Below are 22,870 nucleotides of genomic sequence, written 5' to 3'. Positions count from 1 at the left end.
ATGGGGATGGGGATAGAGATGGGGATGGGGATGGGGATAGAGATGGGGATGGGGATAGAGATGGGGATGGGGATGGGGATGGGGATGGGGACGGGGATGGGGATAGAGATGGGGATGGGGATGGGGATGGGGATGGGGATGGGGATGGGGATGGGGACGGGGATAGAGATGGGGATGGGGATGGGGATGCAATATGAAATGGGGAGGCTGATGCATGCCATCAATTTCCCACGCTTGACTCAGCCCTGATTCTCATGTTGTCTTTGCCACTGATGTCCTAAGACATTTTGGGCAAATCATGTTTTCTATTCGTCAAGTTCTCTCATTGGGTAAGACCCTTGTAAGTGAAACCTGGCACAAGGACACAGCAAGTAGCAAACATCTCCATCTCGAAAGGACATTCCTTCCTACCAGTACCACTTGAACTAGTGGAGCCAGAGAAAAAGAAAACGGAAAAGATGGGGTCCAGACTAGAAAAGACATGAGTTGAGAATCATTATCCTGAAAGTCCCCATTTACCCCAACATTAACATCCAGCTCCAGGCCTGACCAAACTCTTTTGTAAATAAAAGGACAGCAAATCACCACCACAGGGACCATTCCACCACCCCCTGAATGCACACATGGTGCTTTCAGCTTGCGCTTCAATTCTCCGCCTCCTAAAGTAGGAAGAGCTCCGCTCCCCTCCATCTACCCCGATCCAGCCTCAGACTCCGCCTCCGAGTCCAGCGCTGAGCTGAAGAGGCCCAGGGGAAGAAGAGTCAGCTCCAGGCAGAAGTACCACTCAAAACCTGAGAGGCTTGGAGCTCAGCTTTTACAAATATCATTCCTTTCTAAAGGCTTAGCACCCTGGTCTGTTCCAAGAGCCCCGAGGCCACCCTGGACCTTAAAGGCCCTGACTCAAACCACCCTATGTTTGCCATCTCTCCCTCGACAGTCAGGTGAACAGGCTGACCTGCTTCCCGGTGCAGGCCTGGGCTGCTCATGCCCTGGGATTGGTTCCTGCCCCAGGAGGAAAATACAAGGGGCTTCCTGGTTGGGACAGAAGGTTGCCTTAGAATCAAGACCCACTTTTGTGTGTGTGTCGGATCTTCTGCCCATGTGGCTGAACCACGTGGTTCCTGAATCCTTGTCTTGTCCAACTTAGTGGTTCCTCAGGATTTCCTTGCTCGTTGCTGCCTACCTGTTCTGTGACTTCACGTCACGCTTTTTACTCAAGTATGGGTACATTTCTAGATCTCTTAGACACACGACAAACATCTGCTGCAATGACAGTCTTCTCCCAACGTACCTTTCCGGTCTTGTGTCTCACTCCACTTCTTCACCAACTCTACAATCCAGCCAAGCTGGACCCTCTTCCATTTACTGTACTCCCCCCCCCCCCCTCTCCCCCCCCCTTGCTCTGGTTTACATGGTTCCCCCAGGCCTCAGCTTCCCCATCCCCCACCCTATCTCAGTTCCTTGGAATTCTAAGCAGCCTTTAAAGTCCACCTCACAATCCCCGTCTGCTTCAAAGATTCTGCTCCTGCTCTTGCTTTAGCCCACGGGGACCTCTCCTTCTGCACTCACGTCTCCATTCGTATCTCTCATAAGGCACGCACAAGCAAGGGGGGCTACCATTGCCTTATCACTGCCATTAGCCCCTAAATTCCTTGAGAACAGGCTCTGTCCACCTTATCTTTACATGCACTGTGGCTCCTCTCAGAGTGACACATAGAAAGTGTTTAAGTGTGTGTGTGTGAGGAAAAAGACATGGTGACCAGTTCTCCAACTGTGGTCTGTGTCCGGGCCTTTCTGATTTCTGCCTGTCCATCTTCAGCCAACTGCTTTTCCCGACCTACTATCCCTGTGCCTACCAGGACCTCAAGGGCTTAGGTTAGTTCCAGACCCACAACTCTGCTCTGACCACCAGTTTTGGGGCGCATCTCTTGTTCTATAATCTGCTCCCTGGTTTGCTCCCTTCTCCTAAAAACAAAAGCTTTTTCTCGATTTCTTCGGCCCAAGCAAACTATCTTATGCCACATCAACACTGACTCTCAAAAATAATAATAATAAACAAATAACGTCTCAAATTCACACATTGCTTTTAAGTTGTCCCGCTTTTATGTACATCTGGTTTTACCTTCACAAAAAGGTCCTGTGAGGTAGGCATGACGGATACCAGCTGATAATGAAGCTCAGTCAAAGAACGTATCATCTCAAGGATGTGGCCAATTAGCGGCAGAACCAAAATGAAGTTGTTGGGCTTCCTAATTTGTGTCCCTTTTCCTGAGCTTGTCTCATTAACATTTCCCACTTTTCATCCTAATAGAAATCCTGATAGGGGAAAGGATGGCATTTCTTTAACAACAGGGGAACACTTCAACTGAATTTTTTTATAAAGTGATGACAGACACGCCTCCTCACATTAGATCCAGTAACATCAGAAAACAAACCACTAACTTTTATTTAACTTATCTGATTCACTTGACAAAGAATTTCTTTTGCTTTGTTTCTAGAGTTTAGCCTAAAACCACGTCTGAGAGTCTTCATGCTATCCTGAAACAATGCTCCTCATATAACTTCCGAATCCAAATTCAGTGTTATAGTAACTCATTCCTCTGACTGTCTCAGAATTTTTCCACTCAAGCCTTGCACACGGAATTAACTCAAAACTTCTGCAAGAAAAACGTCCCTTTTAGAGTTTGATTTGGCATCAGTTTCAAAGAGCTGTTTGTATATTTTAGAATATGTAGAATTTTCCTTTGATTGAAACCTCTCTTTTAACAATGGACAAGAGATGATTTCTCTTCTGAGTGATTTAAACAAAAACAAACACATCTTAGTTACATAGAGCCTTGTTCTCAAAGTGGTTTCTTTGAGAGAAATCAAACCCTACAGATTGTTAAGCATTTGGCAAAAGCCTTCAAACAGCCAATGCCAAATAGTGATCTTTTCCTTGTTGTAGGAGATAAACAAATACTAGAGCAAATCGGAAAAAAAATAATAAAAATAGGACCTCCTTTCACTTTCTCCTGTGCTTGATAACACTCCCCTCTCAATACACATACCCACCCCTTCAGAGGGGTTTCATCCTCAATGTTTACTTCTGGTGCTATAGCAATAAACTCACCACAAATGGACATTTCCAACATCTGTTTGTGGCTGCTCCCAGATTCCCTGTATTGCTTTAGGACATGAAGCCCTCTGTCTCCCAAGTGTAAACAGACACACCTAATTATGTATTAAGGTGTCTGAGAAGAGCTACTTGTTTTGATGACCAAAAAAAAAAAAAAAAAAGCGCACACGAGCCTGGTCTGCGCGGTGTGCTGTGGGACAACCAGTCGTCCAGTGGGAGCTCCTCCTCAAACAGTGGAAGGTCTCTGCCTGCCACAGACAGAACCCCAGCCCTATTTCTCCCAGCCTGAGCATACAGTCTACTGAGTCTGGTCCAGATGTGGACCAAAGCAGCCGATGACTGGTCAAGAGAAGATGGTGCTGTCACAGATCCAGGGCAAAATCTATTCCGTTTCTTCATAAGGATTTAATTTTAGGGTAAAAGAGGAAAGAGCAAAGGAGGAGGAGGTAATTTGAGGGTAGCATTTTTCTTCTTCAGATAACAAGGGCCGTGTACAGCAATAACAGAAAAAATGTCAGCGCCCTATTGGAAATATAGCAGGAGAAAACAATTCTAGAGCGCTGGGCTAGCAGCCGGGGGAGTGGGTTCTGGTCACAGCGCTGTCCCTGCCACGCAGAGTCCCTTCCCCTCCCTGACCCACACGTTCCTCGTCAGTAAAATGACAGAATTTAACTTAGTTGTCCCCATGGGTTTCCAGCTCCAAAATTCTGATTGTTGCACGTGAGGCGAACTTGAGAATTCCAAAAACATCTTTAAAAATTCTATTGGAAATACTGTTCCTCTAAAAAAAGGTGCCCACTCATTAAAATATAGTATTACAGTTTTTTTTTTAATGAGGTAGATGCACTTGCATGAAATACCCAGGTTTTCTCTCCAGATATGGTTGTCAATTAGAAAATCTAGAATATTTTTCCACAAACTAAAGAAAATGTAATTAACAGTTTGCAACAGAGGCCAAAAGAAAATGGGAACACTATTACCTTGTACAAAAGCTTTTCATCAACAAATTGAGCAGTAAAGAGGGTTAAAATTAGCTTTAGGCTCACACTTTCGATAAGAAATATGATGTGAGCTATTTCTCTTTCCTCCTTGTTCTGGGTTCTTCAAGTAAATGGTATTGATCTGAACTAGCGGAAGATAAAATAAGTAATATTTTACACCAACCTTTCCAACTTTTGCAAGATAGGATGTATTGTTATGCATCATTCAAGTAGCCTCGGTTTCCCTGTCCCACATATAAAAATATGTACTTTGAGGTTTTAAGATTTCATTGATATGTACACTTGTAATCTCTAAAATAAAATTTAGATTTACAAAAGTAGGAGGTAGATTGTTTCCACTGTTATTTCTGGCAGGAACTTGGTGACTTTTACTTATTCTGGGTACTCTGACCTTTATAAAGCATGAGCATTGGCTATTTAGCAAGGATTGCTGGTGTTCCCTCCCCCACGTGTCGCCTGGAAAGACCAGTGTGATAAAACTCCCTCTGAGGATGATACCCAGCAGGCTCTGTAGTGAAGTCTGGTTCTGATACGGGGAGACTCCCATGACGAAAGCATAGTGAGGAAAGCACATGTGGAACCGAAGACTTGGGGTTGGGGGTTGACTCTCCTGCTCTTTCACTGTGTGACTTAGGTCAAGTCTCCGAATGTCTCCGAGCCCAAATTTCCTACTGGCAAAATAGAGGCTATCGGAATACCTATACTCCAATGAGCTGTCGCGGAGATTAAATGAGACAAAGTCTGTGGAAGTGCTTTCTGTATACTTAACATTCTACCTAGTGGCACCGGGATGGCTCAGTGGCTTAAGCGTCCCACTCTTGATTTCAGCTCAGGTCATGGTCTCAGGCTTGTGGGATTGAGCCCCGCATGAGGCTCTGTGCTCAGTGGGGAGTCTGCTCGAGATTCTTTCTCTCCCTCTCCTCTGTCCCTCCCCCACTCACGCTCTCTCTCTAAAATAAATAAAACTGAAAAAAATACTACCTAAATATTATTATAATTATTAATGCTAAGTTCTTATTATCACCTCCGGACTTAGTTGCTATAATTCTCCCCATTTTCCTCAGCACCTACTTTGTCTTAGAACACAAAGTGTTATTTATCCGGAAGCTTTCATTTCTGCCATCAGAAAAGCCACTGTTATAGATGACCTAGATGTCCTGAGTCTTTTCAACTTCCTCGCTGTCTGGAGTTCCCAAATTAGAGCAGTAGAAGAATTGAAGCTTCCCCACGAGGAGGCCTCCTCCTTCCTGGTAGTGTCTTCAGTTTTCCTTCACATGCTCCGTGGCACCTGCCCGAGTCTCCACCTCTCCTGGCTGACCCAGCCTTCAGGCCAGCATCCTCTGAGACGGCAGCCTGACCTGCTGCTGGAGTCCACCTGTCACCTAGCTGCACCGGGCCGTGGACCTCCTCACATCCAGTACGATGCTGCGGCGGGGAGGGGGGATCCACAGCCCTAACTCTCAGAGCCTATTTGTACAGATCTCTTTATTCATCCCATTTCCCTCCACACTATCCTGTTTGTTATTTGTGTTAGAGCTCACCTGCCACATCTGTGGGTCGCTGAAGAGTTTTACCTCAATGTGAAAGGCTCTGATAACCTTCTACATAACCTAAGTGGTACTGCTTACTGGATCTTTATGAACTTTTAGAAAGATCTGTTTTGAACATTTAACTAGAAGTTCTACTATTTATAGTTTGAGATGTTACTTTTTTATTAAAATGTTGGCAGGCAGACCCTTGGGTGGGGTTCACTTTGGTGAAATAGTTTTTCTCTTTCAGGCACCAGGCAACATGGCAAAGGAGAGTGGGATAGACTCCGGGTTTCGAGTCCTAAGGTCCTAGTTTTATCTGGTTACCACTTCTGTGATGATTTTCAATATTATACTGCAGTGTGGAAGCGAAAAAGAACAGTACCCAAGGCTTAAGGATGAGCATGATCAAGACCACCCCTCACGTGAAGAGGAAGGAAATTAATTGCACACATTTGTATCACTGAGATTTGAAACTCCTAGCTCCTGGGGAGATAATACCCCTCTTTCTAGTAGAGCACACTATCCTTCAATTTTATTCCTTTCACAAGTGGCTTCCCCCCCCCAGTGGCTTGTTACCTATTGTTCCTCAATCTAGTTTTGTCTCTTCCTTACACTGAATCTTTGACTTCTATTCTCCTTTACTGTTCTATTCTAAAGGACAAAGCCAGGGAGAAAGGTTAAAAACTAGGTTTGACAGCCAAAGAAACAGCCAACCCATTATCCAGAATTCTAATCTGTAAAGTTTTCAGAGCCCTTGGAATTATTCGAGAATTCCCATCCTAGGAGAGGATGATACTCTGAATTCTATCTTATTTTGCGTCCTTTGGGCTTCTAAAATTCAAAATAGATCCATCAAATAAATTTTAAGTAGATTAGGTCACTGCTCCCAAGACCCTGATTTTACTGCTTTCCTTCTTTTCTTTAAAAATGGTTATACCAGTTTTTAGCAAGCATACCTCTGCACCTTGGGATGCCAGGAAGAAGAGGAAGCTTCCGCCCATGGAGAGTAGGAATTTTGTTACCTTTCAAACAGGAAATGTTAAGAACTGCTCATATCTTCACAAGATCTTCAAGCTAATTTCTAGAGCCACTAACTGAAGGTTGGGGGAGAGGGACAGTGGAGGGGTTCTCTTTTTAAGGGACAGGGTATGGAAAGAATCTGAGAAATGAGTGATAGCTGACTACACACTTATACTAATCATCTCAGCTGTTTAAAGCTTCCTCCTTGACCTTAGTTTGTCCTTATGACATTCAACTTAGAACAAGCTCCTCCTCCCTTATCCTTGTAAGTTCTTTCCAATTTCAGACATGCCCCCATTTCTCAGTCCTCTGAGAAGAAGCTGTTCTGGATGGTTCCTACATTCACACGGGGGACAAGCCTCATCTAGCTTTACTTTGTTCAAATGCAAAATATTAGCGTGCAAGCCTGAGGTAACTAACCACCAGCCCCTTGCTCAGGGGTCTCCTCACCTCAGGGCTGTTGCCACACGCTTCCCGGGATGAGCACCTGCAGAACCAGCCTGCTCACACCAGTGTGGCCATGTTCATGTCATTCTGTCTTAAAAGCAGTAAAGGGAATTGGCGTGTCTCAAGGCTACAAGAGATCTAAAAGTGTGCTACCTATACTTGAAGAGGGTGAGGAGAACATACAATGCAGGTCAGTCCCCCAAATTAATCTCATCATTGTGCTTCACTGCACTGAAATCTGTCTTGGCACAGTGCCAAGGAAGGGGAGCTCCTGGAAATAATCAGATTAATGGTGTCAATGAAAACAACCAAACCAAGCACTTCAGCTCTCAAAATGGATTTCTGGCCTGAATTTTCCAGGTTGGTGGTTCTGTATTCACCCAATAAATCAAGCGATTCCTGAATTACCACTTCACTCTGGGATGTATGAACAATGTCTAACAAGGTTAACTAACATTTTATAAAACTTAATATTATTCTTTTTGAAGTAGACTAACAATTGGGGGAAAGCACTGCTAAAACACTTTGATGATGGAGGCAAAAGCCCCGCTCCAGTACCGAGTGTCTCCAACCCCATCATCCCCACTGCTTCCAGGCAAGCAGGAGTCCCCATCCTCCCAGACACACTCTTGCTTCCTCCCTCATCCTCTTACACAATTCTCCCCCAAACAGCCAGAGTGTCCTTCAGAAACTAGAAGTCCATTTATATCATGACCCCGCCTAAAATCTGCCCGTGGCTTCCCACTACATGGACCAGCAAACCCAAACTTCTGGTCCTGACCGGCAGAGGCCCCGCAGGCTCCGGAGCAGCAATGTCTCTGCCTCCAGCTCATCTTCTCCACGCTCCAGCCACTGGGCATTCTTCTTCCCACCCCAGGGCCCTTGCACCCACCTTCCCTGATGCCTGCAATGAGCTTCACAGGGCCTCCTTCTTGTAAATTTAGATCTTGGCTTCCTCATAATATCACTCCATTTTACTTTCTTCACAGTACATTCCCCTGGATAATATTTTCTCATTTTCAATTAACTGCCCTTCCCCAGTAGTTGCTAACATTTATTACCAGGCATGATTCTAAGAGTTTTACATGCTTTATCCTTTCATCCTCATCACTACCTATTGAGGTTGGTGGTATTATTATTATTATTAGCCCATTTCACAGATGAAGAAATTGTGGTACAGACAAGTTCAGTAATATTCCCAAGATCACACAGCAAATGAGTCAAAAAGCCTGGATTTAAACCCAGAGAGTCTGGCTCCAAAGACTGAGTGTTTAATCACTATATCATATGCTAGTAGAAAAAGCTTCCTGAGCTTTTCTGTCTTACTCATCTCTCCCGTGACTAGAACAGTCTCAGTAAATGAATAAATTTAATGTTGACAATAATTTGTATTAATGAAGATTTTTATCACGTGGTCATAAAATACTATGATAGCAAGGAACACCTGGGTGGCCCAGTCATTAAGCGTCTGCCTTCGGCTCAGGTCATGACCCCAGGGTCCTGGGATCGAGCCCCACATCGGGCTCCCTGCGCCCTCTCCCTCTGCCCCTCCCCCTACTTGCGCACTCACTCACTCTCTCTCTGACAAATAGATAAATAAAATCTTTTAAAATAATACTATGATAGCAATGTTTCACACTAAAAGGAACTTTGTTATAATTCTAATAATATTTTCTCTAAATATATAATCTCTTTAATATAGAGAATCTGGTCCTCTCATCCCATTTATTCTTTTATCAATAGAATTCACCTGTTCTTTTGTTTTCATAAACTTTAGCTTATAACATTCTTAATTCTCCAGTAAGATAAATTATACTTCATTATAACCATTCTCAGGTACAGAGGGTCTAAAATAGATAAGTTACATAAAACCATGCAAGGGTATGTAAAATGTCAATAAAATAAAGTTCTTTAATTTTAATGAAGCCATGGTTTCAAATCCTGTCTGCAGCCTCGGACACACATGACCATATACAAGGCTTCACCCTGAACAGAGTCAGCTGTGGTCAAGTGTCAAGGTCTGAATGTGTAGTTCTTTGGCAGTAATTAGCCTGATCCTAGATTGCTCCTCATCAGAATCAACTGAAGCACAAGACAAAACTTTTCTTGCATCTATAGTAGTTCTTCCTATGAATTTAGTTCATAAGTCAAATACTATACTAGCTTTTATTTTTATTATGGGTGGCAGTATTTAGATTTCTGATGTGCTGATCGCTAAATGTTTTTGAGAGGAAACCTACCCTTGCAGCCCTTATTTTAGAATCCTAGACATTGAAAATGATGGACCTTGGGGAATAGCTAGCCCAACTAACTTATTTCACACACAAGGAACCTAAGACTCATAGAAGTTAAGTGAGCTGCTCAAGAATGCAGAGGCTCATCTAAAAATAGATCTCAGGTTCCTCAATTCCCAGCCAAGTGCTACTTCCACAAGCTGTCAATGAGGCTGAGTGTTTAATCACTGTGCTGCATGCCTTATTAGAAAAAAGGCACATTTTTCTAATAAACCAAACCAATACAATACAATTTTATTGAGCAACTGCTATTTTATCGGTGTTAGGTTCAATCCTCTTTGGTGGATGCATGTCCCAATTTAAATGCTTCAATCATTTGCTCGATTAAACGGTCATCTGAGATTTTAATAAGCTTTCAAAGGTCAATCCAACCATATTAGTTAATCCAACCATATCAATCATCACTTGAACATCAATGATCTAAATGCACCACTTAGGACGGAGACTGTTAGAATGGATCCAGAAACAAGACCCAACTGTATGTTATCTACAGGAAACCCACTTTAAATATAAATGCACACAGAGATCACATAAAGCAACAGGAATTCACATTCACTGCTGGTCGGAATGCAACATGGTACAGCCACTTTGGGAAACAGTTTGGCAGTTTCTCCCAAAAGTAAATATACTCTTACCACGTGATCCAGCAATTGCACTCCTTGGCATTTACCCAAAGAAGTTGAAAAGTTATGTCCACATAAAACGTACACACAGCTGTTCATAGGTTATAAGTTACTCACTATCCATGATGTGTTACGGTGTTATTGAAGGTAGACTTGGGAGTAGTGGTAAATATATATTGCAAACTTGGGGTCACCACTAAAAGAGGGTAGGTAGAAAGAGAAGCATAACTGATAGGCTAAGAAACAGGAGGGAAAATGGACTCATGTAAAACGCTCAGCGAAAACCATGAAAGGCAGAAAAAGAGTGGAAGACAAAAAAATAGGATCAAGAACATATAAAAAACAGTAACAAATATGGTAGATATTACTCCAACTAGATCGATAATCACTTTGAATATCAATGGTCTAAATGTACCAGTTGAAAGACAGAGATCGTCAGAGTGGACCAAAAACCAAGACCCTATGAATGCTTCAAAGGTATAGTACCTGTGACACCTACCAACTTCTAAGGTCAAGGAAAACCACGAAACCCTTAACTTTCTCTGTGAACCGTCCAGGGGGCCAGACTCTTTCCTTTTTGGAATCTTTTAGGTCAACGCACCACTGTACCTTTAAGCAACGCTGAGAATGGGGTTTTTTTCTCCTCAGGTGTAGTTGGTGAGCTTCCGGGTTTGTTTTGTTGTTGTTTTTTTTTTTTAATGATGAGTACACCACAACACTATTATCAGACTTTTTCCTCTTTTCCAAGCCTGTTTTTATTTCCTTGGTGGTTCTTATTTAGAAAGGGTTCTTCTTAATTAGGTATGGATTTATTGTGACCACATCAATGGGTTTATTATTGATTTATCATGAATCACTGCTCTCCTTGGCCCAGGGCGGAGTGTTTATAACCATCATTATATTTGTTATTATTATTCCATTAACTATAGCATTATTACTAATTACAACAGGGAGCTGGAAAGGTGGCCATTTTGATTAGTGAGAGGGCGGTGAACTTTGGATATAGGAACATCGGTCTTATTCCAGTCTACCATGCTGGACTACATTTCTAAGTTTATTACTTAAGGCCAAAGTCTCTCGGGAAAAGATGACACCTTCCTGCTTAAGAAATCCTCTGAGATATTTAGGGACACTGGTGCCTGAGCAGCATTTTATTTATTTATGAATTTGAGATTCGTGAATTTCTGGAGCGTCACACACAAAAAATTTAGAAGGTAGTGTAGTCAAATGGGATCCTAGATTTGCTTCAAACCAAGTCTCTTAAATTCTGACCCAATTTAATAATATAATGACTTTGAATGATTCAAATTAAAGTGCTGTCATTTGTATTTTATTGTATGGGATTTAGTTATATGGAAGCTTTTAACTTGTTTAGTTATCTCTTTCAATTATATCTTTCTGGTATTTCTACATATTAACAAATCTAAAAACAAACTTAAAATAATCATGCAGTGTCTCTTTCCCCTTTCTACCAGCAGTGATCAATTAATATTTCCTGAGAAATCAACACTCATCGAAGTAATAAAATAATACAAAGACTTGGAGGATTTCGATGGGTCCTGTTTTTCCTGAAAAAAGTTCAAGTAGTAGCTTGGCTGATATTTACTAACATCCCAAACAATAGACCTGTCGAGAATATTTTTATGTATACTCATTCTAAATGTAATGAACAGGCAAATACAAGCATATGTGCATATATATGTAATGGCATGAGCTAACAGTGTTGCTTGACTTTAAAAGAGATACTAAAAAATTCTATCGTATAAATACATGCTAGGAACGTATTTGTGCATATGAAATGTGAAATTAAGTAAATAGCAATTGTCATTAGTCTCTATACAGCCCCACTTCTAGATGTACTAGCAACTCCTAACAATGGTTACAGCATAAGGGACCGCAAAGCAGGCAGCACTATTGGATAGACCTTTCTGCAGTGAGCAAGTACTTCCAGGGGCATCTACACACAGAGCATAAAACTAGGACTCAGAGAGAGAGACTGCAAAGGGTTAGTAGGCCAGGTCCTTGGCCTAAGGGAACTTTCAGTCTAGTTGGGGAAAGACAAGATTTTCTATATGTTCTTGTCCTATCTTAAGAAACATTATGTACCACACATGCCAACAAGTGGAATTTTTTTTTCCAGCTGAAGTAACTCAGAGTAAAAGTATAATCTAGCAGAATGGCATTGATTTTTTTGATTTCCTAAGGAGAAGGCTTTAAGTTGCTTGGGCAGTGGGGCAAGAGATCACCTTTCACTAAAATCCTGAGCATTTGTTGCACATTCTGGCTTCTACATGAGCCGGCATCACAGTGTCATCTTTGCACATGTCATCTCCTAAATAAGACCGAAAGCTTCCTGAAGCCTCAGACGATGTCTTTGATTTTGTTTTTTGTTTGTTGCCTGCCTAAGCACTTTATAATTAGGTACCAAGTATTTGCTGAGCTGACTTGAAATGGCTGAAATAAACTGAAGAAAGACATCCCAGGTAGGAAGGAATGCAAGAAGCTACTACTGTATTGGATGAAGTGATAAAAATCCAAAAAGTTCTTGACAGGCAGGAACTATTACCTGAATTGAATAAGATAAAAACCAAACAGGAATAACTGTAAATTATCCTACTTGGATCTGAAAAAAAACAACTGTAAAAGTAAAAAAAAAAAAAAAAAATATGTGGGAGCAATCCGGTTTGCCAGAAAATGGCAAGCATGAGGGGACAGAGTATAGCATTGTCCCCAAAGCACTAAGGCCACCTTAGCCTATGCTAACAGAGGCCAAGAATAAGGGGGTTTGGTCTGGGTGCCAGGCATGAAGAGGGACACTGACAAAGCACGGTGTGCCCAGAGACCACAGACCTGGACAGTGAGTGACTCAGGAAACCCCATCATACAGCAAGGGGAGAACAGGAAAAGTACCGTCTGGAGAAGGTAAGACTTCGTCAAAAATGTTGTCCAAACCAGACCTTTGCTTTGTTTTAGGGGAGTCGTTTTGTTTCAATTTACAGCTTAGTGAATATAATTTCTATTATTTTCTTAAAAAAGACTTTGACACTTTATTACATGATGGCTATAATTAATGTCAGACTCTAAATTAGAAATCAAAAATTCTATTTGATCATTTGGTTTCAAGCTGGAACTAAAGTATGTTTTGGCATTATTACCAACTGTTAGCAGCAAGTTCTGGAAACAGATGCAGTCTTGCTATGTGTTCTAAATATGAAACACATTGCAGAAAGGCTTGGAGATAAAAATATATACTGCTTATGCACACTCATACTGTGCTATTTCCTGTCCTTATCAGCAATAAAAAGTTCCTCTTGTTTTGTCCTTTCTTTGTTGTTCCAGGTGAACAAAATCTTCTTTCTTCTTTTTCCCTTTCTTCTTCCCTTATTTCTTCTACATGCCTATCTTCCTGTATTTTTCTATCTTCTTTCCCACTAATATTTGTTTCCTTAAAGATTTACTGAGCATATACTATGTGCTCAAAACTGTGCTCAGTTAGTTATAAGGATTCAAGGCTTCATGCACAACAGTCCCCATGCTTGAGAAGCTCACCTCCTATAGAAGGCAGAAGGCATTTAAACAAATGATGTTACTAAAGGAAGGTATGTACCACGTTAGAGGTGTGTCCAAAGCACAGAGATGAGAAATGGATGGGTGCAGACAGAGGAATAAACTCTGAGGAAAGTGGTGGTCAGGGAAGGGATTCCTTTGGGGAAAGAGGTGGCTGAGAAGGATGAACAGAGCCCCGGCCAGCCCTGCGGAGGAAAGTGGGAAACTGGCGCAGCTTACTTAAGGAATGCCAGGCATTCTTAGAGAAAAGGAGCATCCTATACCTAGGAGAGCAGTGAAGTCATCAGAGAAATGGGTTGTTAGCTGGAGCTGTCCTGTACTTGAATTGATAAGAATCATCACCTCAATGCAAATGTTTAGTAAGTGGTCTGTGGACAAAGCTAAAGAAAAATATTAAGAAATGGACCAAAGGTATGGAAAACCATAATCTGGACCATTTGGGGACAACTGCTATGACAGAGGAAGTGTTTCCCCAGGAAGGAATGCATGAGATGCTTTCTAAAAAAGAAGCACCACTGATAAAGTCAGTGACAAAAGGAAATGGGGTGGGGGTATTCCCAGGAGCAGGGAGAGCAGCCTTGATGTTTTAAAAAACAGACTAACATCCCTACAATAGAATAGTATCCAGTGGTAAAGAGAAGTGAGCTATCAAGTCATGGGAAGATAGAGAGGGACCTTAAATGCACATGGCCAAGTAAGGGAAAGAAGCCAGGCTGTATGATTCCAATTATACAACATTCTGGAAAAGGCAAAACTATTGAGACAGGTAAAAGATCACAGCCAGGGGCTGTGGGGGCAGGTGGGGAGGGACAGACAGGTGGAGCCCAGGGTGTTTTTAGGGCAATGAAATCATTCTGAAAGACTCCCTCATGGTGGATACATGGCATTATGTATTTGACAAAACCCAGAGACGTGCACAACACTGACAGTGAACTTCCTAACATCCACTATAGACTTCAGTTAAGAATAATGGATCAGGGGCGCCTGGGTGGCTCAGTTGGTTGGGCGACTGCCTTCGGCTCAGGTCATGATCCTGGAGTCCCGGGATCGAGTCCCGAATCGGGCTCCCTGCTCGGCAGGGAGTCTGCTTCTCCCTCTGACCCTCCCCCCTCTCATGTGCGCTCTCTCTCTCTCTCTCATTCTCTCTGTCTCAAATAAATAAATAAAATCTTTGAAAAAAAAGAATAATGTATCAATATTGGTTCATCAATTGTAACAAATACGCCACACAAATGCAAGCTGTGAAGAATAAGACAAAATGGCAGGGGGGCAGGACGGGGGGGGGGGTAGGGGATAGATCCCAGCTCTACTTTATGCTCAATGTTTCTATAAATCTAAAACTGCTCTAAAAAATAAAGTATCAATTTAAAAACATACTATATATAGTATGTTTCTACCATTTTGAAGCTCACAACACAACTTAGTTTCTCCATTGTCATTTATTAGGTAAGGCAAGCTTTCTTTGCTAGAAGTCCTAAGAACAACAAATCCCTGGGCAGACATCATCTCACTCCTTGCACAAAATTCTTAGACATGTGGACGGGCAGTTCTGAGTAATTTGTTCACACGGGCCCACGGAGGCACCAGGAATTGATAGACATATCTGAGAACGGCAGAAAGAATCTTCAGTGACAATGAAACCAAAACTCAGGTTCCCCCAGTCACATTGCCTCCACCCTGTTCTCGGATCCCAGGGAACCACAGAAGCCACCGCGTCCCTAAAAAATTAACTTTAATACTTTTAGTGAAGCAAGGTTCAATCTCCCAAGTTTTGTCCTATGAAGAGAAAGGGACTGCAGTGAATCTTTCAGTAGAATCGGCAGCCATGTCTTTGCCATCCCTGCATACGCATGAGCCCCTTCATTACTACATCTTTTCTTCATGTGTGGGTAGTTTGCGCATGTACCAAAAACCAATCCTCATGAAAACAACTGACAAGTACCATGTGTGAAATCAGAGTCAGGCCATGTACACAGGTTTCATGCTGAGCTTCCGTACCTCCGTCTAACTCCAATAACAGTAAATATCATACCACCGAGTTCCTTCAGTTCTGTGAGCCGGGCCAAATCTTCCCACTGATCTAGTCGGAATGGAAACCAGTTCTTGGGTCCTCAGCACCCCGTCACTCAGAACCCCTAGTAAACTCAGGTCTAGGGATGCCCTGAACCTGCTGCCCCCCCCCCCCCCCCCCCCCCCCCCCCTGGCAATAAGATAAAAACTTCATCTGCTCGTGTCAGAAGAGAGCCTACCTTTAGAGAAAGCAAGATAATTTCAACTTCTAGAATGCAAAAAATTACCCACCCAATCGCCGTCGATAACCCAGAGAAGAATACTGAACAACATTCCACTGGTAACACAGGGCTTGCCTTTGTTTAGGGTCTATTAAATTTAATAACTTCCCCCTCTGTGGCTTTAAACAGAGAACTTCTTCAAAATAAGAGTGGCTCCTATTAAACTTAACTACTTGCCCGTGGCTGTTGTGGCAGAGGCGTGTCTACCAAACAGGTGGCTCTTAATAAAGGAATGGTTCTGTAGTAAAAAAGTAGACGTTCTAGTGTTTTATTATAGTTGCTTTAACTTTCTGGTTTATTAGTATTAATTGCTGGAGTTTTCCTTTTAACCTCTCTTAAGGCGTCACTCCCTCCTGTGAGTTAAGAGTGGCCCTGTGAAAATAAATGTCCACATATACTTGGCACATTACCGAAGCGGCTCATTTCAAAACTGGACTCAGGGGACTTGACAGAAACTCGGTTATAAGGGACATTTAAAACTGAACTGCATCAACCACCGCCCGGTTTGAAATCATATGAGACAACCCCTACCGATAGGCCTTGAATGATCAAATGGGGTTTTTCCACTGGCAATTTCTCGATTTTGTGGTAGTAATAAAATAATTTTTAGTAACTTTATTTATTAGACTAACGCCTATTCTGCTGACCTTTGGAAATACTATACTTTAGCGACTAAGAGTCATAAAACAGACATCCTGAATAGTCCTGGGCAGCTGATTAAGTGGAATGTTTTGATATTTAAATATTTTGAAAGAAGAAATTCAAGACCATTTGCTGAAACAAACAAAAAATATGTAACCTTCAAAAAGATTACAGTTCTTTACTGCCTCATGTAAAAAAAAAAAAAAATCCTACAAATGTAGAAAAAGATCGTCCACACAACCTGCATTGGCCTCTCCCCGAGTAATGGAGGTGGACATCACATATGACCCTACCCTTGCGTCTCTAATTCGCGTATCCTAACTCTCTAAGAGACCTCCCGAAAACAGAGAGGTCCATGGGCACAATGACCAAGACCACAGAAAAATGTCTGTATGAGTCCCTTCTACTTCACATATGCCGAAGAGTGGTAGACTTCGGTCAATCTGAGCTTTACTCAGCTCAGACTTACGTCCAGCTTTACTCGGACGTGTGGGGCAGGGGACGCGTTATCTGCAGAGAATAAACTTACGGAGGGTCTCCTTCCTTCTGGAGACTGGCAATAGCTCACACTCTGACCCACAAGTCAAAGAAACAGTTGTGTTTCTTTTCGTATTGGGTAATTACATAAAATACATTTTCAAAGTCTGTAATTATTTACTTACATAGTATTTTGTAATGACCTGCAGAAAAGTAATTATCATCTTTGTGCCAAGCCTCACAAGTGCTTTGAACATCAAAGATGCACAGGTGATAACATTATGACAATGATAAAGACACACAGTGGTCGGGGTTGTTGTCAGGCTTACTTGTCCTCACCTTACCACACCTTGCTCTTTGATAGAATCAGTGAGAAACAATTTTGGCTACCTCTGTATAGTGAATATTCTTTTAGGATCCTATAAAATGAAATGAGATAGGGACGCCTAGGTGGCTCAGTTGGTTAGGTGGCTGCTTTCAGCTCAGGTCATGATCCCAGGGTCCTGGGATCGAGCCCCGCATCGGCCTCCCTGCTCGGTGGGGGACCTGCTTCTCCCTCTGCCTGCCACTCCCCCTGCTTGTACTCTCTCCCTCTCTCTCTCTCAAATCAGTAAATAAAATCTTAAAAAAAAAAATTCCTCCCTGAAAAAAAAAAAAGATGAAATGAGATAATGTATAAAATCCCTCAGGGGTGGAGGATGCTACTTAAACACAGACTGTTAGGTGATAAGGCCATGCTTATCATCGTGAGTATGGGAGGGGAGAAGAACCAACCCTGCCTCCTGCTCCCTAATGTCTCCAGACCGGTTTCTGGTAAGAAGCGTTTGATTTCTCTAATTCAGCTGAACATGAATTAAACTCATTACAGTAAGGGAAGCCCTACTGATCAATTACATGACAGAAATTTATTGTTTAGTCATAAACCTATGACTGCTGCCATTGTTTTTGTTACAATATTGAAGGCTATTCAAGGTTAAGGAAATATTTCCTGAGTGTTTGTTTTGCGCCGATGAACTCCAAGACATCTGGCTTTGCATCTTTTCTTGTGGTCAAGTAGGGACTGTGGGTAACATAGGTTTATCATCTTATTCTATCTATACCTTGCTTCCATGAGGGCCACGGCAGGGACAACACAATACAGCATCCATCACTGTCATTATTGTAATTCATTAAGGTCTAACATTTGTAGCTACACTTGAAAAATTACTAAGGGGAAGGGCGCCTAGGTGGCTCAGTTGGTTGGGCGACTGCCTTCGGCTCAGGTCATGATCCTGGAGTCCCGGGATCGAGTCCCGCATTGGGCTCCCTGCTCGGCGGGGAGTCTGCTTCTCCCTCTGACCCTCCCCCTTCTCATGCTCTCTCTATCTCATTCCCTCTCTCAAATAAATAAATAAAATCTTTAAAAAAAAAAAAAAAGAAAAATTACTCAGGGGAGATACCCAGAAAGGAAGTTGTAAAATTGGATTCTCTGAAGATCTTTAAGTATATTAAATGATGGCCTTTCTTCGGAATGGTCTTTCAGGATGAAATGGAATTTCTTTAGGAACGGTATTTTCTGAAAGATCTTTCTGGTTGCTGTTATTCCTATGATCCCTCAGAGAAGAACATGATCCTACTATTTTTCCAACATTATAATGAAATAGTTATTTTCTCCTAGTGTGTCATTGACCTTTTGTGAATGGCTCCCAACTGCTTTTAGCTCTATACACATTCATTCTAAATCTATACAGTAATAATGATAGCGAACATTGAGTGCTTCTATGTGCTAGGTACTGTGTGCAGTGCTTTATGAATGCCGTCTGGGTATTCACTCATTTAAATATTTAAATTTTGTTTGTTTGTTTTAACTATGCTCTGTGGTAGATCCATTTTACAAAGCAAATAATCCCCTTTAAGAGTTCAGATTTTTACCCACTTGACTCATTTAAGCTAGGACTTGCCTGCAAATTATATACAGGTAAGCAATTATTACAAAACAACTTTTGCTTCGTAATTTCAGCTACAATCTGTTGAGCCCATAGTGCATATGCAGTGTGCAGACAGCACTTTACATAAAGCATTTCACTGGACCCTCATGGTAACCCTAGCAGATTAATATTATATCTTTATTTTACAAATAAGAAAGCTAAGTTTCAGAGAAGTAAGGAACTTGCCTGCTATGTGCATGAGCTGGGACTCAAACCTGAGTCTGAACCTCCAGTCCTACCCTACAAGTAAGGACTTCTTTCTCACCCATGATCCTATAAGAGTATTTTTGTGTCCCCTTCATATAAGGAGATGAGAACTGAGTTCTCTACACAAAAGCATGAACTGCTCTGGAAAGCATCACAAAAAGGGAACACAGGACTGCCTAGAGATGGAGATGAAGTTTAGTATTTTAGCTTTCCATGTTATAGAGAGAAAGCATCCTAGACCTTAGGGACAGCTTTAGATATCGGGGGGAATAAGACAGAAACTCTGCAAGGTGACACCTTGGAACCCACGAGATGGGCTCCATTCTCGGGAGGTCCCTGGGACCAGCCCCCAGGGAGGCGAAAATGGCGCTCACGCCGACTGACGTGGTCCCCAAGCCCACCGGGCAGTACTGTGGGGTGCGGGCACAGCCCTGCACCCAAGAGCAAGGTCAGGTAAATCACGGTTCCTTCAGTTTCCTGACAGTCCCTATCTAGTTCTTTCTTCCTGTTTCCCAACATGCTGACAAGAGGGATTTTCTGTTCTCCTCCCTTTAATGTTTACACAGAACCTCCCACCCTGGCACCACGTTACTTGGCCAGGAACGACTCAGAAAGATGTTTGGGGCGGGAGGAAAAAACTGGACTAAACTCAGTTTGAAACTAGTTTAGAGCAGAGGTTTATCCCTACCCTTGGCCTCAGATCAATATGCGGCTGGATAATTCACCCGTTTCTGCCCCTACTGCCTCTTCTGTGAAATGGGCAGAGTTGTGTGGTATGGGCCTATGGAAATGTTTTAAATAGGCATCAGTGGACTCAAAGTAATCTCGCTGTTCTATAGGACACATGTAAATGACGAACCACAGCAACTACGCATTTATGCGGCGTGTTTCCAGTGTTCTTTCCAATGGTTTTCCCACTGAATCTGATGCGAATGCACCTGGGTGAGAAAACGCTGTAGAGCAGTGTCTCTAAAGCTGCAATCGCTCCCTGAGGTTTTTTCCTCTAGGTACAGCCAGAGGACAAACAGCAAAATCTGCTTCAGCCACAGAGGGTTGGACAGATGGAGGCCCCAGAGGACCCGAAACAGAAGCAAGTTTGCACAAATCTGTCCTGGCCCAGCGTCATTTTGGCCCAACGTGAAACAAAACAGGCTCGGTAGAAAATACAGAAGGAATGACCAGAACTCATTCAACACCGTCCAGCCCTGTGCCTCTGATCCCACATCGGCCCTCGTTCTCCCCTTACTGCACCTTACTCATCCCTTCTCGTGTCTTTAACTGGTGTTTGCCTAAAGGAGGTAGTCATTCCTGTCAAGGGAAATGATAACTAAAATTCTATACTCTGCACAATTCCCCCAAGATATACCACATGATTCATAAAAATAGTAACAGCAGTCATAATGAAAAGGGGTAACATGGTTTTCCAAAGACTCTCGTGGTTCTCCCTCCGCCCCTCTTCTTACCCTACTCACCCCTCCGGGAGTCCATCTGCTGTAGAAAATGTGCAGGCACTAGGACCAGAGAGCCCTTTCCTGCCATTCGCTCGAGAAACAAAGCCTTCCCTCCTCCCAAGTGGAAAGAAATAAAGGAGTCTGAACTAATCAAAACCTGCAAGCCTGCTGGTGGAGCTTCAGCTTGTCAGTGATGCAACTCAGCGGAGTGAGTAGCGGCTTCGAGCTTTGCAGAAAATGAGAGAGGGAGAGAAACAGAGACAGAAACACAAAGAGAAAGAAAGAGAGGCATTAACCTGGCCAGGAGTCAAACAGGTGCACGGAGCGCGAACGCTGAGCAGAGTGTCTGACGCATAGAGGATTCACCTGTGTGTGCCTCAGTGGGTCTACTCCTGTATTTGGGGGGGGGGGCGTGCTCTAGTCCGCGTGTCAGGGCTGTACTGGGAGACTTTTTTTTCTTATTCACGGGACTCATACGGTTGGCCGAGAGCCGTTAACTTTTCTCTACTTGCCAGTGTGAAGGCTGTGTACACTTTCTGGCTCTCTAGGGTGAATTCTCTCCGTGATAGTGAGAGAAGAGGCCAGAATGCTCGCCTCATGCACTTCCGCCATGAGCCACACGTTTCTGCGGTGCCTCTGGAATAATGGATGTGTGAGCACCGGGCCGCCATGTCGAGAGCAACCGTGGCGTGCTAGACGGTTCGTGGAGAGGCTACCTCAGTCTGGACTTGGCCCTCAGAGGCCACACATGGCCTTTTAAGATTCTTCCAGGCCTCGCCACACTTCAAATGACTAGCTTCTGATAAGGATCTTAAGTTTGCAGGTGCTCGCTCTCAGAACGAGCCAGCTTGGACTTCTGGGGGTTAAGAGGCCCTAGAGATGGAAGGCTGTGCCACTGGTCTGTAATCTGGTTTACAGGCGGATGCTGAGAAGAGAAAGGAACGCAAGCAGAGGAAGGCCTGGCATAAGACCCTCAGGAGAAGGCCCCAGTTGAGACAGCGCCCACCAAAGGGGCCACAATTCAGCAGGACCAAAACTGGGTGGCATTCAAAGTCATCTTAAGAGAATGATGCCAGCTCTGGTGGGCTTTGAGTCTTTTAATTTAAAATGTTCAAGGACTTGATAACCCCGTCATTCAGAGGACCCGGTTTTACCAACTGTCGTACCCTTGCCCACACACCTCTAATAAAGAGTTCCTGGAGCTTCAGCCCATCCTACACCCCAGCCCCACCCCTGCACGGGAGTGGGCTTGTAGTTAAAGTGTGGTCTTTACCTGAAATGCGCCTGGGCACGTCGGTGATGGCGGGAAGCCCCGTGCCCCGCGTGGAAGACAGCGGGGTGGTGGAGTGAATGGACGGGGACGTCATCTGGCTCAGGTAGGAGGGGTAAGACTGGTCGTAGGACCACGGTGGGGAAGACTGTGCCTGCCTGGGGTCTGGGAAAAAGAAGAAAAGTCTTTAGTGCACCGGCCACCGTGGACTTCGAACAGGCACGCCCAAACTGAGAAAGGATAAAGCAAGAGAAAAATGAGACTCTATAAGGAGTGTTTATTTCCTATGACCCCACCCTTTCAGGCCCTGCATGGCACACAACTTTCTGGACTCCCAGGCTCGATGAGTGTGACAAAATGGGACCATGCCTCTTCTCTCCCACACATCAGTATTTCTATTTGGAAAGGCTAACGGCCATCTAAAAAACAATCTGCTTCAGTTATCTTTACAAAGTTGAATTCTACTTTATTTTCTGTATCTTCTCATATTACTTCAAGGAAGACATATTATTCTTGTCTTTTTTTCTTAAGATAGAATTGCTTTGAACAACCAACTTGGTTAAAGAACAGGTAGACTGCTGCATTTCCGGCTATTATCTTTCAGATGTGCTCTTTGGTTTACAAAGTGTAGGATTCCACGATTTTCGCTTTCTTTCCAGGCAGGTCAATGAATGGCACTTTCTAGCTGGGGGTGGGGGAGCGTTAGGAGGTTGGGGGTAGAGAGGAGAACAGAGGGAGCAGCATGTGAGAAGAACACAAAGGAGGGCAGCCCGTTACAGGATTCTCATGCTAAAGCTACCCCAGAAAATAACCTTTAAGAAAGAGACAAACTTAATTTCAAAGTCAACTGCCATTAAAAACTGAAAAGCTTCAGGGGCACCTGGGTGGCTCAGATGGTTAAGCATCTGCCTTCGGCTCAGGTCATGATCCCAGGATGCTGGGATCGAGTCCCGCATCAGGCTC

At 43.2% G+C, this 22,870-nt stretch overlaps 1 protein-coding gene across 8 annotated transcripts in view; it reads right to left on the bottom strand.

The window, feature by feature from the left end:
* Nucleotides 1-22,870, bottom strand: part of RUNX2 (RUNX family transcription factor 2) — a 240,342-nt gene that overhangs the window by 41,076 nt on the left and 176,396 nt on the right. For 7 of the 8 annotated variants that reach the window (XM_025890755.2, XM_073905029.1, XM_025890752.2 and 4 more), the window contains one exon: nt 21,911-22,072. In XM_025890755.2, coding sequence (XP_025746540.2) covers nt 21,911-22,072 — 162 coding nt within the window. Of the gene's footprint in view, nt 1-20,266; nt 20,864-21,910; nt 22,073-22,870 lie in introns of those variants that run through there. The other variant, XM_025890756.2, reaches the window with a different exon arrangement.

This window comes from Callorhinus ursinus, unplaced genomic scaffold (assembly GCF_003265705.2).
Source record: "Callorhinus ursinus isolate GAN/ISIS: 27379988/994484 unplaced genomic scaffold, GSC_fseal_2.0 scaffold22, whole genome shotgun sequence".
NCBI lineage: Eukaryota > Metazoa > Chordata > Mammalia > Carnivora > Otariidae > Callorhinus > Callorhinus ursinus.
The sequence above is the reverse complement of the archived record's forward strand: the minus strand, read 5'-3'. Positions and strand labels throughout refer to the sequence as shown.